Here is an 18,604-nt window from a genome sequence, read left to right as displayed (position 1 = left end):
ATGCACCTGCAAAACATCACCCCTTGCTCTCATCATGCAGTATAAATACTGTATTAATACAAAACAGTCTGAAGAGTGGAGACACATACGGGTCATTGTCCCCTGAGATGATGCCTGGTGCAGGGCCGCTCTGACTCCATGTGTCCTTTCACCAGTGTCTGGACTCGACCAGGTCATCTCGCAGGCTCAGTCTCTTCAGAGTCTCGTATCCCAGCACGATGACCATGGATGTGGGAACGGCGGCAATAATGCGGGCCGACAGCCCCTTGGTCATCCCCCAGGCGCCCTCCTCCACCACCAGATGCTTGAACGTCTTGATAAGAGAGGATCGTCCCTCCACCTTTAATGGACAAGGAAGTGTTGAAGCATCAAAATGATGTGCAAAAAAAGGGAGGAAGATTGAAACGTCTTCTGTCTTGTCAGCTTCTGATTTCAAGGTCATGACTGACTTTTCTGTCTCAGTTCTTTAAGGCAACAAGGATACAAATCTTTATAGTGCTTAGAAAACTTTAGTCCTTCTGCTGAGGAAGATGTGAGTTCCGCTTTCTTATGTGTGTGTTTAGAAATGTCCAGAGACTGAAACTGATGTTGAAGTGCAGTCAGGTTGAGAGTGTTGGGAAACCACTGAGTAGCTACAGAGAAAAAGTTGACTGCAGCTGTATCTTGTGTTGAGAGATCCCTGCATGGAGCGAACCATTCTGTGGAAAACACTGAATGATTCTGGAGAAATAGACTGGTGTTATGTTGAATGTGTGAATGTATAATATGACAATGTGATCTCAGTTCAAGTCAAAGGACAAGGAGGATGAGCCCTGAACCAATCAGCAATTGAGGATCTGGACAGAAGATTTTCTTAAATGCAGAGATGGTGTTTGACTCCTGAACCCAGAGTGGGAGCTGCTTACTTTGGGAGAGAAGCGATCTATTGGGACAATACAGTGTTAAGAGCTCTTTGATATATATGAAGGGGTTTGATTCTTGAGGGCTTTGATTGTGAGGAGCAGGATTTGAATTCTATTCATTCATTTACAGGGAGCCAATGCAGAGAAGCTAAGACAGGAGTAATATGATCTCTCCTTCAGACGTTAATGGACAATTACAATGTCCTCAGTTGGAATTAGAAGGTTCTGGGTCATCCGGGCCTTAATGTCTTAAGGGCACACACATTTTCAAATGTTTCAGTGGTGATCTTTCGCTCCCATTCACTTCCAACCAGTACGAGTGAGGAGGAAAATAAAACATTAGCTTCCTGTGGCGAAACAAATCGCACTGTGGCTTCAGATGGAGTTCAACACCTCCCACTGACAACTGTGATCTAATAGAGCCAATACCGATCATTCCACTTTACAAGGTTTAGTTTTCATTCATCAATTAATGGGAACCACCTTAGAAAAATGTACTTATATATAAATATATATTAAAAAAAAAAGAATTAGGTGATTTGTTCTTGTCTCCCATGAAGATCTCCTAATTTCAGCATTCATGTGGTGCACAGTGATGGCTTTCAGAGTTTACCTGCATTCTGGATCGGACAACGTCTATTGGGTTGGTGACGATGGCGGTAGTTGCTGCAGACAGTGGTCCTGCAACCGCCTGCACAACCAGGTGGGGGCACTCACGGGGTGCCAGCGAGGACATCTGCTCTATAAACGGAAATGATATGAAAACAGTGTAAATACATTTTTCAACACGAGCTTTGTATCGTTGTTGATCATGCAGTAGATTTTACATTTCTCTAAAAGCTCTGATTTTCTCGTGTACACTTTTATATGTGTCTATCTTTTGGTCTTTTTATACCAAATCAAGCAGTGAGGTAGATTTTGATCTCCTTACAGGCGAGCAGCAGCAATGAAAAGAAATGAGAAACCTCAGTCAACAAGGTGTGGATTTACCTGTATAAAAATGATAAAGAGTCCACCACAGTGCACTGCTGGGGATGTATGTGAGTATGGACGCCACATAGCCCCTGTAAAAGCCCCTGAGTCCATCTGCTGCAAATATTTGCCGTACAATTGCATGCGTCTGCCCCAATGTTAATCTGCCCTTGAACGTCATTTCGGGTCTGGTCTTGAAGCGGGTCAGGTGTTTCCCTTGTCCTTGCATCATCAGGTGCTGAGACACTACATCTATGGGCACACTGATTGTCTGGGCCAGAAGGGACGCTGTCCCCCCTGCCACCAACGACTTCACCGTGTTATTGGATGTGTGCAGGGACACACACTTGCGTACCACTTCATAGGTGGTTAAATAAGCCTGTTTTGAGAAGATGGAGAGCGTGTAAACCATGAATCCGCGATAGAGGCCACGCACGCCCTCGGCCCACACAATCTTGCAGAGAGCATCAAAGGTGCCGGAGTAGAGGCTCTTTCCCCTCTGCACCTGGAGGTGGGTTCGGATGACGTTGGTCGGATAGACTGTGGCCCGGGTGGTTAAGGCTAACAATACATTCAGGGAGAAAAACTTCCTCTTGTCCAGATGCTCCCATTCGATAATTTCGATTTCACCTTTTCGTTGCATGGTGCCGTATAGGGCAGCACTGAACTGTTAAAGCCAAGTGTCTACGGTCATCAACCCTCCATCTGCTGTCATATCTGTAACCAGGAACATTCAGCTTATTAAAACTCCATGATCAGATGAAGTCACAAACTCATTTATTTATTCAGAATATTAATATTTGACTGTTGTCAGGAAACATCACAGTAACAGATCAGAGCTGAATATATTAGTCAATTAATTGATTAGTTGATTGAAAGAAAATGAAAAATAGGACTGATAAGCTGTTTCTAAAACATTTTTTGTCTTATTTGTTGAAATCCTCTGAATGTCCTCGCATAGAGAAGGAAATATTACAGTTTGAGATTATGAGGCAAAAGAAACATTGCATGTGGGGGAGAAGAAACAGTGACTTCTGTCGGTGGAGTCAGTAATGGTGACATCCAAAAGTGAGATGTAAATAATGATCAAATTACTGAGAAATAAATATTTGAACTATAGAGAAGCTAGTTCAGTGAATGCCTTTGAAAGAAAATCTAAAATAACTCTCTTTGCTTCAGCCTTTAACTAACTCTTGCACTTGCCTGCACACATTTTGTATCTCTTTTTCTCTCTTTCTTTCCTTCTTTTTAAAGGTACAGTGTGTAGAATTTTGAATCTAGTGTTGAAATTGCATGTTGCAGCTGAACACCCCTCACCTCACCCTCTCCTTTAAGTGAAATTTTTCACGTCTTTGTATTTTTTAATACCTGTTATCTAAATGGGGGAAATATGCATTTAGCGACTTTGTGAAGTAAAAAAATAAGATAAACTAAATAGATGTAGCATATGGTCTGCAGTTGTTAGACAAGGAGTTAATGGTATAAATACAGTCTGTCCTTGTCTGGTTAACTAACTAGCACACAGTCAGTTAGCTCAGTGTCTGTCTGGTCTGCAGCCAGGGAGAAGACGATGGGGTGATCGATAGTGATGGATCTCTCACCGACTGTTTGTTCTCTGAGTAGCCACAATCGAAATTACCAAATGAATAAACTCTTAAAATCTTAATTGATTTTCTTTAAATGTTATACACCTTTAATAGAATGTTTCAAGGTGATTTTAAGTTTCTTTATTTTAGCGAAGTTCCTTTCTAAATAGTGTACTTTTTCTTATACAGCATGCATAAAGCAAGGTGATTAATGTTTTTCCAAAGCCTAATACAAGTCCAAGATTACAAAGTGACCTGTCCCAGATCATCAAATTCAGGCAGAATTTTCTGTTTTGGCACAAAGAATGCCAAAAGCTGTGCCATGTCTTCTCTGAGTATGATATCTCCATTCTCTCTTCTTGTCTGGTAAGAAAACATCTTAAAGTTTTATCAAAAGGTATAATATGTTTATCTAATGTGTAAAACAGATATCAGAGTCACAGAAATCCAAATTGCAAAGAAATTTCCCAGACTACCCGAATTCACCCAAGTGATACTGTTTCTACTGAGAGAGGGGAAAGTTTGTAAATGTGTGATGAGCTCAGTCTGAAATGTTCAGAAATACTAATATTCATAAAAGACATCAGAGTTTAAACTTCACCTGTTAGGGTGTGTGTAGCTTTGGTTCCTTTCCCACAGTAGCAGTCGTGAAGCCGGGCTGCTGTGCTGAACTCATACAGCCTGTCCTGACATCAGGGGCTCATCTCTCCATCACTACTACTATGACCTGTCACATCTCCTTCTACTGCTGCTGCTGCTGCTTATGTAGTCTAGCTGTGATGATGCTCGAGGCGTGCCACTAACCCCAGCAGGCTAAAATGTAAATGACACTTAAACAAACTTCACATTTTAAAGTCAGGTTTATTCATAAAGCACATTTAATAACAACCACAGTTCGCTGTGTGATAAAAGAAGACAATGTGAAATACATGAAAAGAATAAAATAACATTTTAAATTAAAATGTGATGACAAAAACAACTTAAGGGCACTCAAAACAACACACAAGGGTCCTCAGTCTGGTCTTTTGTATGTCAAGAGAAGGGGAGAACTCAATAGTAATAGGGTAACTGTTTCAAAGTTTAAGGGCAGCTACAGTGGGCTCTGTCATAATAATAATAATAATAATAATAATAATAATAATAATAATAGAAACATTTAAAGCTGCAAGCACTTGAACAGGCAGTGATAGACAGTGCATAATAATGATAATGTCTCAGAAACATTTAAAAAAGAAAGTTGTTAAACTATTTACATGTTGTTTTGTTGGTTATGCTGAGTGGGCGTGGCTTGGGGGTGGGGGCTCTCCGCTCTGATTGGTGGGCACGGCGTCTCGCTGTGCATTGCTGCGGGTGGGTCGTGTTGATTTCAGAAGTCATCATGGCGCTCACTTCCCCAGTCCAAGGTAAAGAGCTGTCTCCTGCTAACATCACCGCACACAGCCGCTCTGACTTCCAGCCTCTGCCACACAGTGACCGAGTGAACCGGACACGAGTCTCCCGTGAAGGGCCGTCGCTGTATTGTAGCTAACGTTCCATAAAGTCTACTGCCATCAAGCTGCTGGAGACACAGAAGCTAACCGCAGCTAGCTCCGTTAGCCTCACTCTTCAAATACCCGAGCTGCCGCATTAACCTGCTGCACGAGCCGGAGGCGTCTTTGCTCAAGCTAACGACTCTTTCGCTTCTTTAGCTTGAATTGCGTGTTCATCGGTTTCTCCCCTGCTATCTCCCGAAGACGTCCGGCTCGTGGTTTGATAAGAAACGGCAGTGTGCTCCGCGATAAGGAGCAGCAGCGTTAGCAGCATTAGCCTCTGCTCCAGAGCCTGTCACCAGGGGATGATGAAATGTCCTCAGACACCATTGTCTCCATCTGTCACACCTGAATCCAACGAGCTTGTCTTTGTGTGGTATCACGGTTATATTTGTGTATTTGCAATCAGTCTGTCTCTCATAAAAAAAAAACTCCTAATCCAAACACAGTATCCGCTCAGTTTCACCTCAGCCTGTCTAATTATTATTATTATTTCCACCTTCCACTGGACTCTGCCAAGTTTAACCCTGCAGCTTTAGTGGGAACAGGTTCCTGCAAGCTCAGTCTCTTTCAGTATCTGTCTGGTGATCAGGTTCTCTTCCTCCTGTCATGATGTGTTTCAAATGTCACTGCATCATTCTGTCTTTCTGCAGCATGTTGTGTATTTTCTTTATTTTTTTGCATACTGATATTTAAGAGAGATGAGCACAGAAGCTGCATCTGTTGAAAGTTTTGATTTGGTTGGTATGTAAAGAGTAAGGAGACGTTATCGACATGCCAGGTGTCGCCAGCTGCCTGTCAATTACCTGAATTAAAGAGGTCATGTACAGAAAATAGTGCTGGGCGATAGAAACGTGTTCATATCTGTTTACACTGATAATTATCAACTGTACAGATTACCACGAAATTTGGTGGAAGGATGATAAATGGGTCAGACGTGAACTCGTAACATTTTGGTGAAGATCTGAATCAGGGGTGGATCCAGGAATCTTTTCTTTGACATTGCAAGATATGAGTGATTTCATAGAGAGTAATTCATGAAGGCACATTCAGAGACCACATTTCTTTAAACGTGTGAAATTTGAATCTAATGAGACTTAAAATATGTACTTCCTGTTTGGTTTGCACATCATTTAGTTGATTTGCCTTTGTCTTCAGCCGCAGTGATAATGCTCTTTCTGCGGGGCCCCACCACCAGAGGAAATACTGCAGATAAATAATGTGTTGTTAACAATGGTTTATTATCTCATTTGTCTAAGTTGAATTAGGTAAGACAGATAAGATAAGCCTTATATTATTTCTCCCCTTTTGAACCACTCTATCATGTTTGCCTGACATTTCTTTTTCTGGTTCATCTGAAGAAGATGATTGACTACAGGTTTGCAGAATTGTTCTCAAGGACGATCTTCTTTTTTAGATTTTTTCAGTAGATTAGTCACAAAAACTACACAGCATGCTTTATATTGATGACATTATTAAGGGCCTGCTTTCTTTGCTGTTTCTGTCTCATCATAATCACAAAAGCCAGTAACCTGAGAGCCAGAATTTCAGCATGATGTCCTGTTGAGAGCAGTGAATAAAGCAAAGACATTGCTGTGCTTGCTTAGCTTAGGTTTTACATCAAGTCAAGAAATCTACAAGCTGTAATATCTAGTGTTTTGTCCAAAACTAACATATGAGATACTAATCTGTAATTTATTTTGGATATATTATACATTTTAAGTATAAATTGCTCTGATCAGCAAGTGAATGCAGGTAACCACTTCCTGTGTGGAGAAGGAACAAAATAATTGTGCATTTGTATTCTTGCCTGTCAATTCCAATAAACTCATTCACATTATAATCAAAAGCAAAGTTGGGATGTTTTTGAAACAAACTGCTTAGCCACAAATCATTATCAGTACATGGTACTTACCAAGCCAGCATGATGTGCTCACATAGTATTAGTCTCACCCAGATTTAAATGGTGTATCCTTCCCTGATCTCCTTTGTTTTTGTGGATATCCCCACAAGGTAAACGCTAGTGAGATGGCTGACTGTCCGAAACACAAATGTGGATTTGAGTCGATCATATGTAGAAATGTCCTGGTCCTGTAACACGAACTTTTGATTTGCATGAGTCTCTTTTCTAATGAATGTTTGTTTCCCCTCTGCAGAGCACCCATATAGCCATCTAATTGACACACTGAAAGATGGCACAATCAAGTTCTTCAATCCACAGAAATTAAATGATCCACGATATGGTGAGTTCAGACCCTCTGACTTAATGAAAGAGCACAGAGATGTTCCCTCTTCTCTTGTTGTATTTCTAACATTGCACAGGACACAGAGAAGTTCAGATAATAGTATTCCTGCACTGATGTTTCCAGAGTAGAAGCATAAACATGTCAACATGTAAAGGGTGTTAGAGAGCATTTATATCACCACCTCTCTTTTTGTTTTCTCTTTGCAGACAAGCTGCCTCTGTCCATCCGTGTCTTACTGGAGGCAGCGATTCGTAACTGTGATGGCTTTTACACTAAAAAAGAAGACGTTGAGAACCTCTTGGACTGGCAGGAGCTGCAGAATCAAGCTGAGGTTCCGTTCTCTCCAGCTCGAGTCCTGCTCCAGGACTTCACGTGAGTTTCATAGGGTTTACATTTGCTCAATTTGACCAAGGAGCAGTACAATTATCTGGATCTCTTCCTTTTCAGGATGTCAGTGCTCCAGTTTGATTAGCCACTAGCACTGAGGCCACATATTAAAAACAGGAAAACAAATTTCTGAGGAAGGAAAGTTTTGGAGTCAATGTGTAAATGTGACTGACAAGACGTGAGGATGTATTTAGTTTTACACACATTAGTTTTCGTCCGAAATTGTTACGACCTGGTTTGCAAAGAGCTTTACACCAGGTCTCTCTGCTGTATAATATTTCAGAGAAGCAAAGTGAGGCATCAGACATTCACTGCTCAATGTGATTTTCAGTAAATGAAATGACAGAGATGTGATTAGCTTCCTCTTTATTAGAGAAGTCAGAGCAGATGGCTGAGTGATGGGTTTTATGGAACACTGCTGATCCACTGGATAATGTAGAGATGAGAATTATACAGTCTACTTAATTAGATCTTTTTTATTTATAGTCGTCCTTGTACTGAACGTGTGGTCTTTTAATTATTTTTCTTCAGTGGTATTCCTGCCATGGTGGACCTGGCAGCCATGAGGGATGCTGTTGCCAAACATGGCGTGGACCCCAGCCTGGTCAACCCAAAATGCCCCACAGACCTCATTGTAGACCACTCATTACAGATTGATTATAGCAAATGGTTTGTTTGCATTTGCTTTTTTAAATTTTTTTATATATTAAGTTAGAGAGTTTTTTTTATTCAAGTGAAAACACTAATATAATTTATGAATCTTTCTCTCTGGTTTTCACAGTGCCATACAGAATGCTCCAAACCCTGGTGGAGGGAATGGCCCAAACCAGAGCCAGGGGCCCTCTCGTTCCACACCCTCCAGGCCTCCGTCCAGAGGAGGCTCACAGTGCGGAGGCCAGCGGGGCACATGTAGTAAAGCTGCCTGCAATGACCCTCCATCCTCCCCGGGTCAACCCCCAGCCTCCGTCCAGCAGATCGAGAACACACCCCTCCTCTGCCCTTTCCACCTGAAACCTGTGTCAGAGTAAGTTGTGGAGAACTGAGGGGCTGTTGATGTAAAGTATAGAGGAAAACTTTAAATGCAGGTTTAACTTTCTCTGAAGGCTTGTTAAATATGAGCTCTCCTGTATTTTTTTTCATTTTAATTGCTTATTCATGTATTTTAAGAAATGTCAGTTATAGCGAACAAACCCCAGATGTTTGCCTTTCTGTGAAGGATTGTTAAATATGAGACACTTTTTCCCGTAGGACTGTTTCAGCTGTGTAAGCAGGTCAGTCTGTAGCTCCCGGCTCGCATGTATTAATTCTAATCAGTCTCAGGTAGAGCTGATCTTTGTAATATCTCCATGAATTAATATTTATGTTTTCCTGGGTAAGCGGGGCGGCATTTCCTCTGCAACAATCAGTGGAGTTACATGCAGCCAAAGAACCAAATGTCTGATCATATAAGACAGAGTTTGGACTTTTAAAATGCATGTAAACATCTTGAAAAAAAAGGACCATAACGGACATCTCAAAATCGGAAAAAAGAACACCTAGATCTAAGTCGTTCATTGTCAGCATTCTAACGCCATGTATAATCAGCCATTGTTTCTAAATCGAATTTTGCATTCTGCGCATGCTCAAGAATTTCCGCCAGGGCTTTCACTCGGAAGTGGAAGGAGACGGCTCTGGTAATAAATAGTAGTGTTGCCAGAAAAGGTCAAATGACACCATGGCTTCAACGAAATCAACAACTCACTTCTGGACATTAGAGGAGATCTTGTTTGAAATGTCGCCAGATAGTTTGTTGCTGTGATGTATAGGTCAACCGGAAGTGGCTCTACAACCACTTGATGACAGGGCTACAGGGACGCATAGCGTAGCCATGCACCGGCCATTTATTCGATTCTCTGAACGGCATATATACTCAGACAAGTGACAGCGGTCCGTTCGGTGACAAAATCGGTATATGGCTTAATCGTATCAAGCTATCCCATGTATACGTACTGAATGAGGTTAAATGGAATACTGGTTTAACTACTGATAACCTGCAGGAAGAACTTCTCTCCTGTCTGCAGCCTGTATGTCTAGGTTGCTGTTTTCAGATATAAACTCTGGAGAATGTCCGCACAGACGCGTTCACAACAACACAGACATCTCCAGGGTGTTGTTGTTTACAGCTCATGTATTAGAAACATCATCAGCACAGCCACCCGCTCACAGTGAATCCTGCAGAGGATCGCCTGCTGTGTTCCTACATGGGCACGTTCAGACCTTATCTGGACTTTGTTCCAGGGGTCTGGTAGGAGGAACTCCAGAGAAATCCGGGAGCCTCTCTCTTGGACATTTGCGTTCTCAAAGACAGCCCCAGAGTTCAGTGCATGTCTGAAAGCAGCTTGTGTCTGCTCGTCTCTGTCACTCTTCAGGCACAAAATGACGATCACATTTTTTAGTTGTTAATCAATAGTGTCAATTTTATCCTGATGTCCTGGCTGTGTGCTTCTCGTGTGGCAGGTGAACAGCACGCAAAAGCTTGGACTTTTTTTCAGTGTGTTTAAATACGTGTCTCATAACTTCTAGAATGAAATAAACAAACACAATGTAAACTTGAAGTACTGTTAATAACTTGTGATTAGTGTTGGTGTCAAGTCAGCGAGGAATTGGGAAGGGAGAACACTCAGGTGGGATACTCAGGAAAAGTACAAGGCGACCGGGTCTGAAGTGTGTCTGCTCTAACCCTGAAGCAGTGTACATGATAAGTATGTAAACTGAAAACCCTGTGAGCATTGCTGAATTTGTTTTATTTTATTTGTTTATTCATTTATTCAAGAAATGGCAGTTAAAGAGCAATCAGACCTCAAATGTTAAACATTCTGAGAAGGTGTGTTAGATATGAGCAGTGGCATATTTTTGTTTCATTTTCTTGCTCATTCATTTATCTGAAGAAAGTCAGGAAAAATATCAAATTAGGAGAGGAAGTAATGCAACGATTGAAACATAACTGTTTGTCCCTGCACCGGAGCGAAGTAATATCATATTTATATCTGTAGTTTCTTACCTTAACTCACAAAGTCTCCTCAAAAAGTTTGGTCATCTGACTTAAACTATTGCCTTCACTGCCCTCACACTCTCTTCATCCTTTTTATCTGTTTTGTCAGCATCCATAATGCACAAATACGGATTCCATGAACAGACTATGGACAGACGGCTCTGTCCTTTTCCGAATCTGTATCTTAATGTTGAGGATAACTGAGCCTGTAGTCTCAGTTTTCACATTTCTAAACACTTATTGAAATTTGAAGATTAACTTGGTTATCAGTGTCACAACTGCGCTTTAGCACCTTCAACAGAGAGCTCGTACAGGTCTCATTAATAAACGTAACCACTGACTGACACAATGTTCTCCTCCTTTATGTTTAGTGTTTTGTTTTGTTTTTTTCTTCAGACCTGACACAGCTCTGAAGAATCAAGAACTGGAACTGACCAGAAACAAAGAGAGACTTCAGTTCTTTAAGGTAGCAGAAAGAGCAGATCAGATTTTATTACATTACATATTTTGAGACAGATTTTCTCACGGTTGTGTTTTTCCTCTGTCTGCCAAACAGTGGTGTTCTAAAGCATTCAAGAATGTGAACGTGGTTCCTCCGGACGTGGGCGCAGTCCACCAGGTGAACCTGGAGTATCTGTCCAGAGTGGTCCAGGTCAGCAATGGTTTCATCTACCCTGACAGTGTGGTGGGAACCGACTCTCACACCACCATGATCAACGGCCTGGGAATCCTGGGCTGGGGTACGACATTCTACCAGTGTTAACATTTTTGTTGTGAACATTGTCAGTCAGTCAAGCTAATCAAGAACTAGTTGTTACTCCTCTGTGGACAGTAGTATGACTCAGGTACTTAGAGGATTTAGAGTACAGGAAAATCAATAGGTAATACTCTCCCTAAATACACAGTGAAGAAGCTGTTATGCAAGTACTTTTCTGTTCATTCACTCTACAGTGCAAACCATGTTTTTGTTTCCGTCCTCAAGGTGTTGGGGGAATTGAGTCAGAAGCTGTGATGCTGGGCCAACCAGTGTCTCTGACTCTTCCTCAGGTGGTGGGCTGTAAACTGGTGGGCTCCATCAACCCCCTCACCACCTCCATAGACATCGTACTTGGCATCACAAAGGTAAAACTGCTCTGCTGCCCTTTAAATAAACCTGTAAAACTACAGGAACCACTAAGATATACACAAGAGGGTTTAAATAAGGTTGTATCACTGCGAACTGCAGGGACTTAAAGCAACGTGAACTGTAACATCTATCAGGAATCAAAATTCAAGCACTATTTAATTGCAAAACTATCTATCTCTGCCCAATATGAGTAGTAAAGTATAATGCACTTTGATTTTCCAGCACTTGCGACAAGCTGGGATCGCTGGAAAGTTTGTAGAGTTTTTTGGACCTGGCGTCTCCCAGCTGTCGGCCCCTGACCGAACCACCATCGCTAACATGTGCCCAGAGTACAACGCTACTGTCAGCTTCTTCCCCGTTGACCAAGTCACACTCAAGCACTTTAAAAAGACAAGTGAGTGCTGCCTGAAGAGTTAAAAATAGTGCACTGTATCTTCATTCACACAGTTGATGCTGGATTTATTCTCAAAGGTCCTGCTTTGATGGATTATCACTGGTAACCTGACATCAATTTCTTTTCAGATTTTACCCAGGAAAAACTTGAATTGCTGGAACATTACATGAAGGCTGTAAAACTTTTCCGAAGCTTTGAAGACCCCTCAGAAGACCCTGAGTATTCTGAGGTAATATTTACACTTGAATCTGAGCCACACTGCCTGACAGCTGATTTTATAATAAAGAGGCTGTGGAGAATATATGTGCTATAGTGAAAAGAAGTTAGTTCTGCCTTAATGGGACATTTTGAGTTGATGCTACAACAATTTAATATGTAGCTTATGAAAAAAATAATTCCTTATGTATTTTTTAGACCAGAAAAGTTGGAGTGATAATTGGAAAAGTTTCATCATGGCCTTGTTTGCAGGAGTATGGGGCCAGATTCATGTAATTAAGTCAAATAAAGCTTTCTTCTTTGTGCAGGTGATTGAAATCAACCTGAGCTCCATGGTGCCGTATGTGAGCGGACCCAAAAGACCTCAGGACCGAGTGGCAGTCAGCAGCATGAAAGAAGACTTTCAGAGTTGTCTTCAAGAGAAGGTAACGATAAAAAAAACACAGTGAAACTTTTGGTATTAATGTCCACTGCTTTACTCTGCCAGTGGGTATGATGCATCGTGGATGTTTTTGTCATCTCATAGCTGAGATTTGTTTGTTTCTTTCGGTCTCCTTGAAGGTGGGCTTTAAAGGCTTTCACATCTCCAAGGACAAGCAGGAGACCTGCATTCCTTTCCTGCACTGTGGTCAGGAATACCAGCTGGCCCACGGCTCAGTGGTCATCGCTGCTGTCATCAGCTGCACCAACAACTGCAACCCTTCTGTCATGTTGACTGCAGGTGAAGGACTGAAAGAAAAATATGAAATATGAAATGAAATGAGTTGATTTTTAAATCCTACTTAACATGCGAGCATCCAAAGTTAATTGTCTTTCCGTTGCTTCCACGTGCTTCCCACAAATAGCAGTATTTGTGATTCTTCTTTTCTTCTTCAGGTCTATTGGCCAAAAAGGCGGTGGAGGCGGGGCTTGTTGTCAAACCTTACATCAGGACCAGCCTGGCTCCCGGAAGTGGCATGGTCACTCACTACCTCAGCACCAGTGGAGTCCTGCCTTACTTTAGCCAGCTAGGGTAAGCATGTGTACACACACACATGCCCGTTGATATACACACATACCTTGAACTTGAATTATTACAAGCCTGAAGGTTACGCTGATAGTGACTGCCCTCTGCTGGATCATGAGACGAACTATACTGTAAATTTTGAATTCAAACCCATTATAAAGGTTTGAATTTTAACCTTTCCCCATGTTACTATGAATGTTTGAATTTGGAATAAAAAAGTGACAGCCACATCACACAAAGACACGTCACGTCTGAGTGACTCTTTTCTTCCTTTACGCAATGACAGGTTTGAGGTGATAGGTTACGGTTGTGCCACCTGTGTAGGAAACACAGCACCGTTACCAGACACTGTCATGGATGCAATCAAACAGGTTTGATTCAGCTTTTTATGTGGATCTCAAATTTAAAGTAAGAAGTTCTAGCTGACATCAGATCAAATCCTGACTGAGTGTACTTTGTTTCAGGGCAACCTGGTGGCCTGTGGGGTGTTGTCTGGCAACAGGCACTTCGAGGGCCGCCTGTGTGACTGTGTGCGTGCCAACTACCTGGCCTCCCCTCCCCTGGTGGTGGCTTATGCTATTGCAGGCACTGTGGGAATCGACTTTGAGAAAGAGCCTTTAGGTAAAAAGACACACGTCAGGATCCATCTTAAGCTGTGACTCTAAAGTCTGAGGACTTTCATTCATGATATATACAGCAGGATTAACATAGATGAAACCATAACACAAAGAGTTATCTGTTTGTTTTTATTTTCAGTCTCTATTACTCTAAAAATCTCAAGCATTTGACACATGTGTTTTCTTATTGTTATTGGACTTCTTGTTGCTGATGCAGGGGTCACCTCTGAGGGGAAGGAGGTGTTCCTACATGATATTTGGCCTTCCAGAGAGGAGGTCCAGCAGACTGAGGAAGACACGGTCATCTCCTCCATTTTTAAGGATCTCAGGGGGAGGATGGAGGTGAGGAAACAATTTTTGTGCCACTGCGCCAGTGACAGTCAGTGGCCAGAGGCATTATGTTTTCAGGTTGTCCGTCCTGTTCTCGTGATTGCGATATTTAAAGCATGCATTGAGGGATTTTCTTCAAATTTTGTACAAATATTCACTTTAAACTCAAAGATGAACTGATTAGATTTTGGTGACTGAAAGTCAAAAGTCAAGGTCACAGTGACCTCATGTTACTGTGAATATGACATATTAGGAATGCCCATAGGTAATTTCATTACATCTGGTACAATTCACCTGGACTCAATGATTAACTGATTAGGTTTCGGTGGTCAAAGGTCAAGATCACGCTGTCCTCTTGAATGTGATATCTCAAGACGTCTTGAACTTCACCTTAAATCAGTTGTCACTTTGACTCAAATATAAAGTGATTACGTTTTAGTGGTTAAAGGTCACAAACCCACCAAAAAACTGAGGTGCTCACCTCGCCGTCTTGACAAAAGTAGCAAGTTCCCCTGGATGTCACACTTCCATCACTGCTGAACGACGCTGTTTAAAACCTCTGCTACAGCAAAGTAATTTAACCTGGAATGAATGCTGATTTTATCCATCCAGATCGTTTCTTTTGACTTGTGGAAAAGCAGCTCTAGTTTCTCTTTGTCTAATTTGTGTTTTACTCAAGACAAGTGAAAAAATTACAATTGTTGTTTTGCCTTCTTCCAGAAAGGAAACACATTTTGGAACAACATCGAATGTCCGGAATCTGTACTTTTTCCCTGGGATCACAAGTCCACATACATCCGCTCACCTTGTTTTTTCAACAAGTTGGTAAGTGTCTGTGGATCACTGACAGAGTGGAACACTGACAGCGTCCTGGTGTCCATTATTGAAGTAACACTTCTTTTGTACAACTGGTAATTAACTATTAACAGTTTAGTCAGTAAGCTTCTTGTCTGCTTGTCTTTCCTCTCAGAGTAAAGATGTTCCTCCCCCTCACTCGATAGAGGGCGCTCATGCCTTACTCTTCCTTGGGGACAAAGTGACAACGGACCACATCTCACCAGCGGGCAGCATCGCTAGGGTCAGCGCGGCTGCCAAGTACCTGCTGGGCAAACGGTCAGTTTCCCTGTCAGACAAAAGGAAAACCAGATGTACCAAAATAATGACAGATGTAACCGACCTTTAATATTTAAATCATAAGAATGCACACACTACAGTCAAGATACAGGACCACACACATGCCATGTAAACAGAGGTTTACTGAATGGCGATTCCAGACACAATTGCTGTTCCTTACATAATGCAGCACTGGGTAAATATCAAAGATGTACATTAACATCTCCCCAATTTACAAAATCCTTACAAAACACAATGTTTTGGTAATCTCACTGTTTTTTTGATCATGGGAATGTTCAGTGTATTTACATTTCACTTTGAATATTTCCCCTCAGTCTGACGCCGCGGGAGTTTAACTCTTACGGTGCACGCAGAGGGAACGACGCAGTGATGACCAGAGGCACGTTCGCCAGCATTAAGCTCCAAAATCGATTCATCGGCAAATCAGGCCCCAAGACTTTGCACATTCCCTCAGGCCAGACAGTGAGTCAACTTTGACCTTTAGCTGCAGCATCATGTGTGTCCATCACCGTCAACTGCTTCAGGTTCAGCCTTGACTAGCCAGCTTGTTGTTTTTGCGAAGTCATTCCTGCTGCTGATGATTACTTGCTGTCTTCCTGATCAGCTGGACGTCTTCGAGGCAGCTGATCGCTATCAGAGAGATGGTGTTCCCCTCATTATCCTGGCAGGCAAAGACTATGGCTCTGGAAACTCCAGGGACTGGGTCGCCAAAGGACCATACCTGCTGGTAAACAAGCACACTGTACACAGACAGTACAATAAACAACGACAAGCATCTTATATTGTCTCATTTTCCTCACGTCAGTTTACTATCTATTGCCGATTAGTACACTAGAGGGATTTAAGTCCATTCAGTTTTATATAAACTCCTGATACTATAATTCTGAAATCGATTTGTAATATAGAAATGCAGTAAATGTTCATGTCAATTAAGGGTATAGAAATGTTTATCATGTAAACTTCAGTATTCATATAACCCTGGCTGGCACTTTGACATATTCACTTTCTGTTACTCCAACACTCCTTCGCTTGTGTTCTTGACTCACGGTTATCTGTGGACAACACAGGGGGTGCGTGCTGTCATCGCTGAAAGCTTCGAGAAGTTGCACAAGAACCAGCTGGTGGGAATGGGCATCATGCCACTGGAATTCCTGCCTGGCCAGAACACCGACTCCCTGGAGCTCAGTGGGAAAGAGAGGTTCACCATCACCCTGCCGGAGAGCCTGAGTCCGAGGCAGCAGCTCACTGTCAGGGTAAGCAACAGACAGCTGACACCACGCTGTGATGGTGGTCACACGCCGCTTAGAAAGATTTCTGCTTGTTTTTATTCTGATTGTTTTATTAACTTGTTCAAATAGGATAAATTGAATAGATATTGTTCTTTATGGAAGTATTAATAAAACATGCTTGTTCTGAGCACGGAACTGATCGTTTTCAGAATTCAAGATAAAAACAGACCATGTTTAATGAAAGTTTCCATCTTTTGACACTTTTTCAAATAATTTGAAGTCTCTTGAAGTTAAATGATTGACGAAGAATATTTAGTTAAAGTGGTGCTGTAAACTAAACCATATGACTGTTATTTGATTAAACATATTAATGCTGCTTTAATTAATGCTACTAGAGAAACTAGATGTCACTTTTTTTACTAAATATATTAAAACTAAATTTATGGGTGGAACATGGCTCAAAATGCCACCTAGTGTTTTGAACTGTCTTGGACGTTCCAGGGCCAATGCTTGCGTCAATGCTCTCTACATCATGACATTTGTGTGTGTGTGGGAATCTGGAAAGCCGTGCTCATTTTCAAACCCATGCTATAATTAAAAATTTCAGAGATGTCCCCTGCCCCCCTCCCCTCAGCTGTCTCCGTTACACACACACTGTTTGATTCGTTGGCTGAGACAGCTGTCTGTGCGGTTCAGGATCACCGCTCTCATCAGACATGGTTTAAGCCCTGGCTCCCTCAGCTCTGGCAACATCTATAGCCTTGAGCTGTTAAATGTTCCAGATGATGCACGTACTGCACTTACAGGGTCATGGCAGCATCTCCGTAAAGCATTTCTTTCTGTTTTCTTGCAGACCAGTCAAGGGAAGTCCTTCTCTGTCACGGCACTGTTTGACACCGAGACGGACGTTATCTTCTTCCAGCACGGAGGGCTTCTTCGATACGTTGCACGGACTTTACTCTGAAGCAGCCTGCAGCCTGGCCTCAAGCTTACAGAGTGTGCACCAGGCTCATGAACTGCAGTGCTCATTATTAGTTTGTCTTCAACTTTGATGAAACTGGCTCATTGGACTATTGGTCTGTGTGTTTGAACTGGATATATACGTCTCCAAACCAACAGAGTCATGAGAGGACAGTTTCAGCTGCTTCTCCGTCACTACGCATGGCTGGTTCTGCTTTTGCAACAGCCTTGTAAGTCCTCACATGACCATCAAAACAAACGCAGGAAGAAGTGCTGACATGCACTCAATAAAGAGATTGTACTTCAATGACCTTTGAACACATGTTTTTTCTTTTGTTGGTGGAGAGTGAAACATCAGAGTACCGAGGGGACGTTTCATTCACCATTCAAGCCAAGAAGAAATGAATCCTCTCTGCTTCTGTTGTTATTCAGTTAAAACAAAGCCAATCCTGCCTGGAAACGCTAAGATGGTGCTAGGTACTATGGCATGAATACATTTAAAAAATGCAGTACAGCCTGTTTTCCTCAATGTCCAAGTAAAATTTAATCAGAATTGTTCCGAACAATCCCAGTACATAAATGACAAAATTCCTTTAATCAAACTTTTTCTAAAAAAGTAAATTTGCCTCCTAATACTCAGTTTTTTTTTTTTTATGTGAAAAAATGTGTAATTATTTTTGATGTTATTTGTTTCTTTGCTCCTTGCATTAGCATGGTTCTTACTTCAACTGACAGTCATCAACATCACATTAAAGGTCAATGATACAAGCTTTTCTGCTAAAGAATCTGTTCATACCAATGCACACAGCATCATATGCTAAAGGTTCGGTTTATTATTTATAAAAGTACATGTTTAAAACAACCAGTGTTTAAACCCTGAGTATCATCAAAGTGCAACAATGTTAACTTTACATTTTGTTTTTTATACTGATGCTGAGG

At 41.7% G+C, this 18,604-nt stretch overlaps 2 protein-coding genes across 2 annotated transcripts; one reads left to right on the top strand and one right to left on the bottom strand.

Moving 5' to 3' along the window:
- On the bottom strand, positions 1-4,201 carry slc25a44a (solute carrier family 25 member 44a). The gene is made up of 4 exons (XM_020078134.2): positions 4,062-4,201; positions 1,893-2,591; positions 1,516-1,643; positions 1-340 (listed from the first exon to the last, which is right to left on the bottom strand). The coding sequence occupies exons 2-4, from the start codon at positions 2,515-2,517 to the stop codon at positions 149-151; spliced, it is 945 nt and encodes a 314-aa protein (XP_019933693.2). The 5' UTR covers positions 2,518-2,591; positions 4,062-4,201; the 3' UTR covers positions 1-148.
- A 545-nt stretch (positions 4,202-4,746) lies between these two features.
- ireb2 (iron-responsive element binding protein 2) lies at positions 4,747-18,433 on the top strand. The gene is made up of 22 exons (XM_020079176.2): positions 4,747-4,863; positions 7,146-7,232; positions 7,442-7,607; positions 8,154-8,291; positions 8,404-8,646; positions 11,050-11,119; positions 11,210-11,393; positions 11,636-11,775; positions 12,002-12,173; positions 12,302-12,402; positions 12,698-12,814; positions 12,951-13,110; positions 13,266-13,401; positions 13,682-13,766; positions 13,860-14,016; positions 14,230-14,354; positions 15,063-15,167; positions 15,313-15,455; positions 15,791-15,938; positions 16,081-16,203; positions 16,544-16,729; positions 17,559-18,433. Exons 1-22 carry the CDS (start codon positions 4,839-4,841, stop codon positions 17,667-17,669), a joined length of 2,922 nt encoding a protein of 973 aa, XP_019934735.2. The 5' UTR covers positions 4,747-4,838; the 3' UTR covers positions 17,670-18,433.
- The last annotated feature ends 171 nt before the right edge of the window (positions 18,434-18,604 follow it).

This window comes from Paralichthys olivaceus, chromosome 7, assembly GCF_024713975.1.
Source record: "Paralichthys olivaceus isolate ysfri-2021 chromosome 7, ASM2471397v2, whole genome shotgun sequence".
Classification (NCBI taxonomy): Eukaryota; Metazoa; Chordata; class Actinopteri; order Pleuronectiformes; family Paralichthyidae; genus Paralichthys; species Paralichthys olivaceus.
Note: the sequence above shows the minus strand (reverse complement) of the source record. Positions and strands in the feature narration are given on the sequence as shown.

Excerpts from the sequence above, each read along its gene's own strand:
- slc25a44a (XM_020078134.2), bottom strand. The coding sequence starts at position 2,517 with ATGCAACGAAAAGGTGAAATCGAAATTATCGAATGGGAGCATCTGGAC. Across the intron at positions 1,644-1,892 it reads TCTTTATCATTTTTATACAG|AGCAGATGTCCTCGCTGGCA; the intron begins GTAAATCCACAC and ends TTCCGTTTATAG. Across the intron at positions 341-1,515 it reads TTGTCCGATCCAGAATGCAG|GTGGAGGGACGATCCTCTCT; the intron begins GTAAACTCTGAA and ends TGTCCATTAAAG.
- ireb2 (XM_020079176.2), top strand. The coding sequence starts at position 4,839 with ATGGCGCTCACTTCCCCAGTCCAAG. Across the intron at positions 13,402-13,681 it reads CCTTACTTTAGCCAGCTAGG|GTTTGAGGTGATAGGTTACG; the intron begins GTAAGCATGTGT and ends ACGCAATGACAG. Across the intron at positions 14,017-14,229 it reads CTTTGAGAAAGAGCCTTTAG|GGGTCACCTCTGAGGGGAAG; the intron begins GTAAAAAGACAC and ends TTGCTGATGCAG.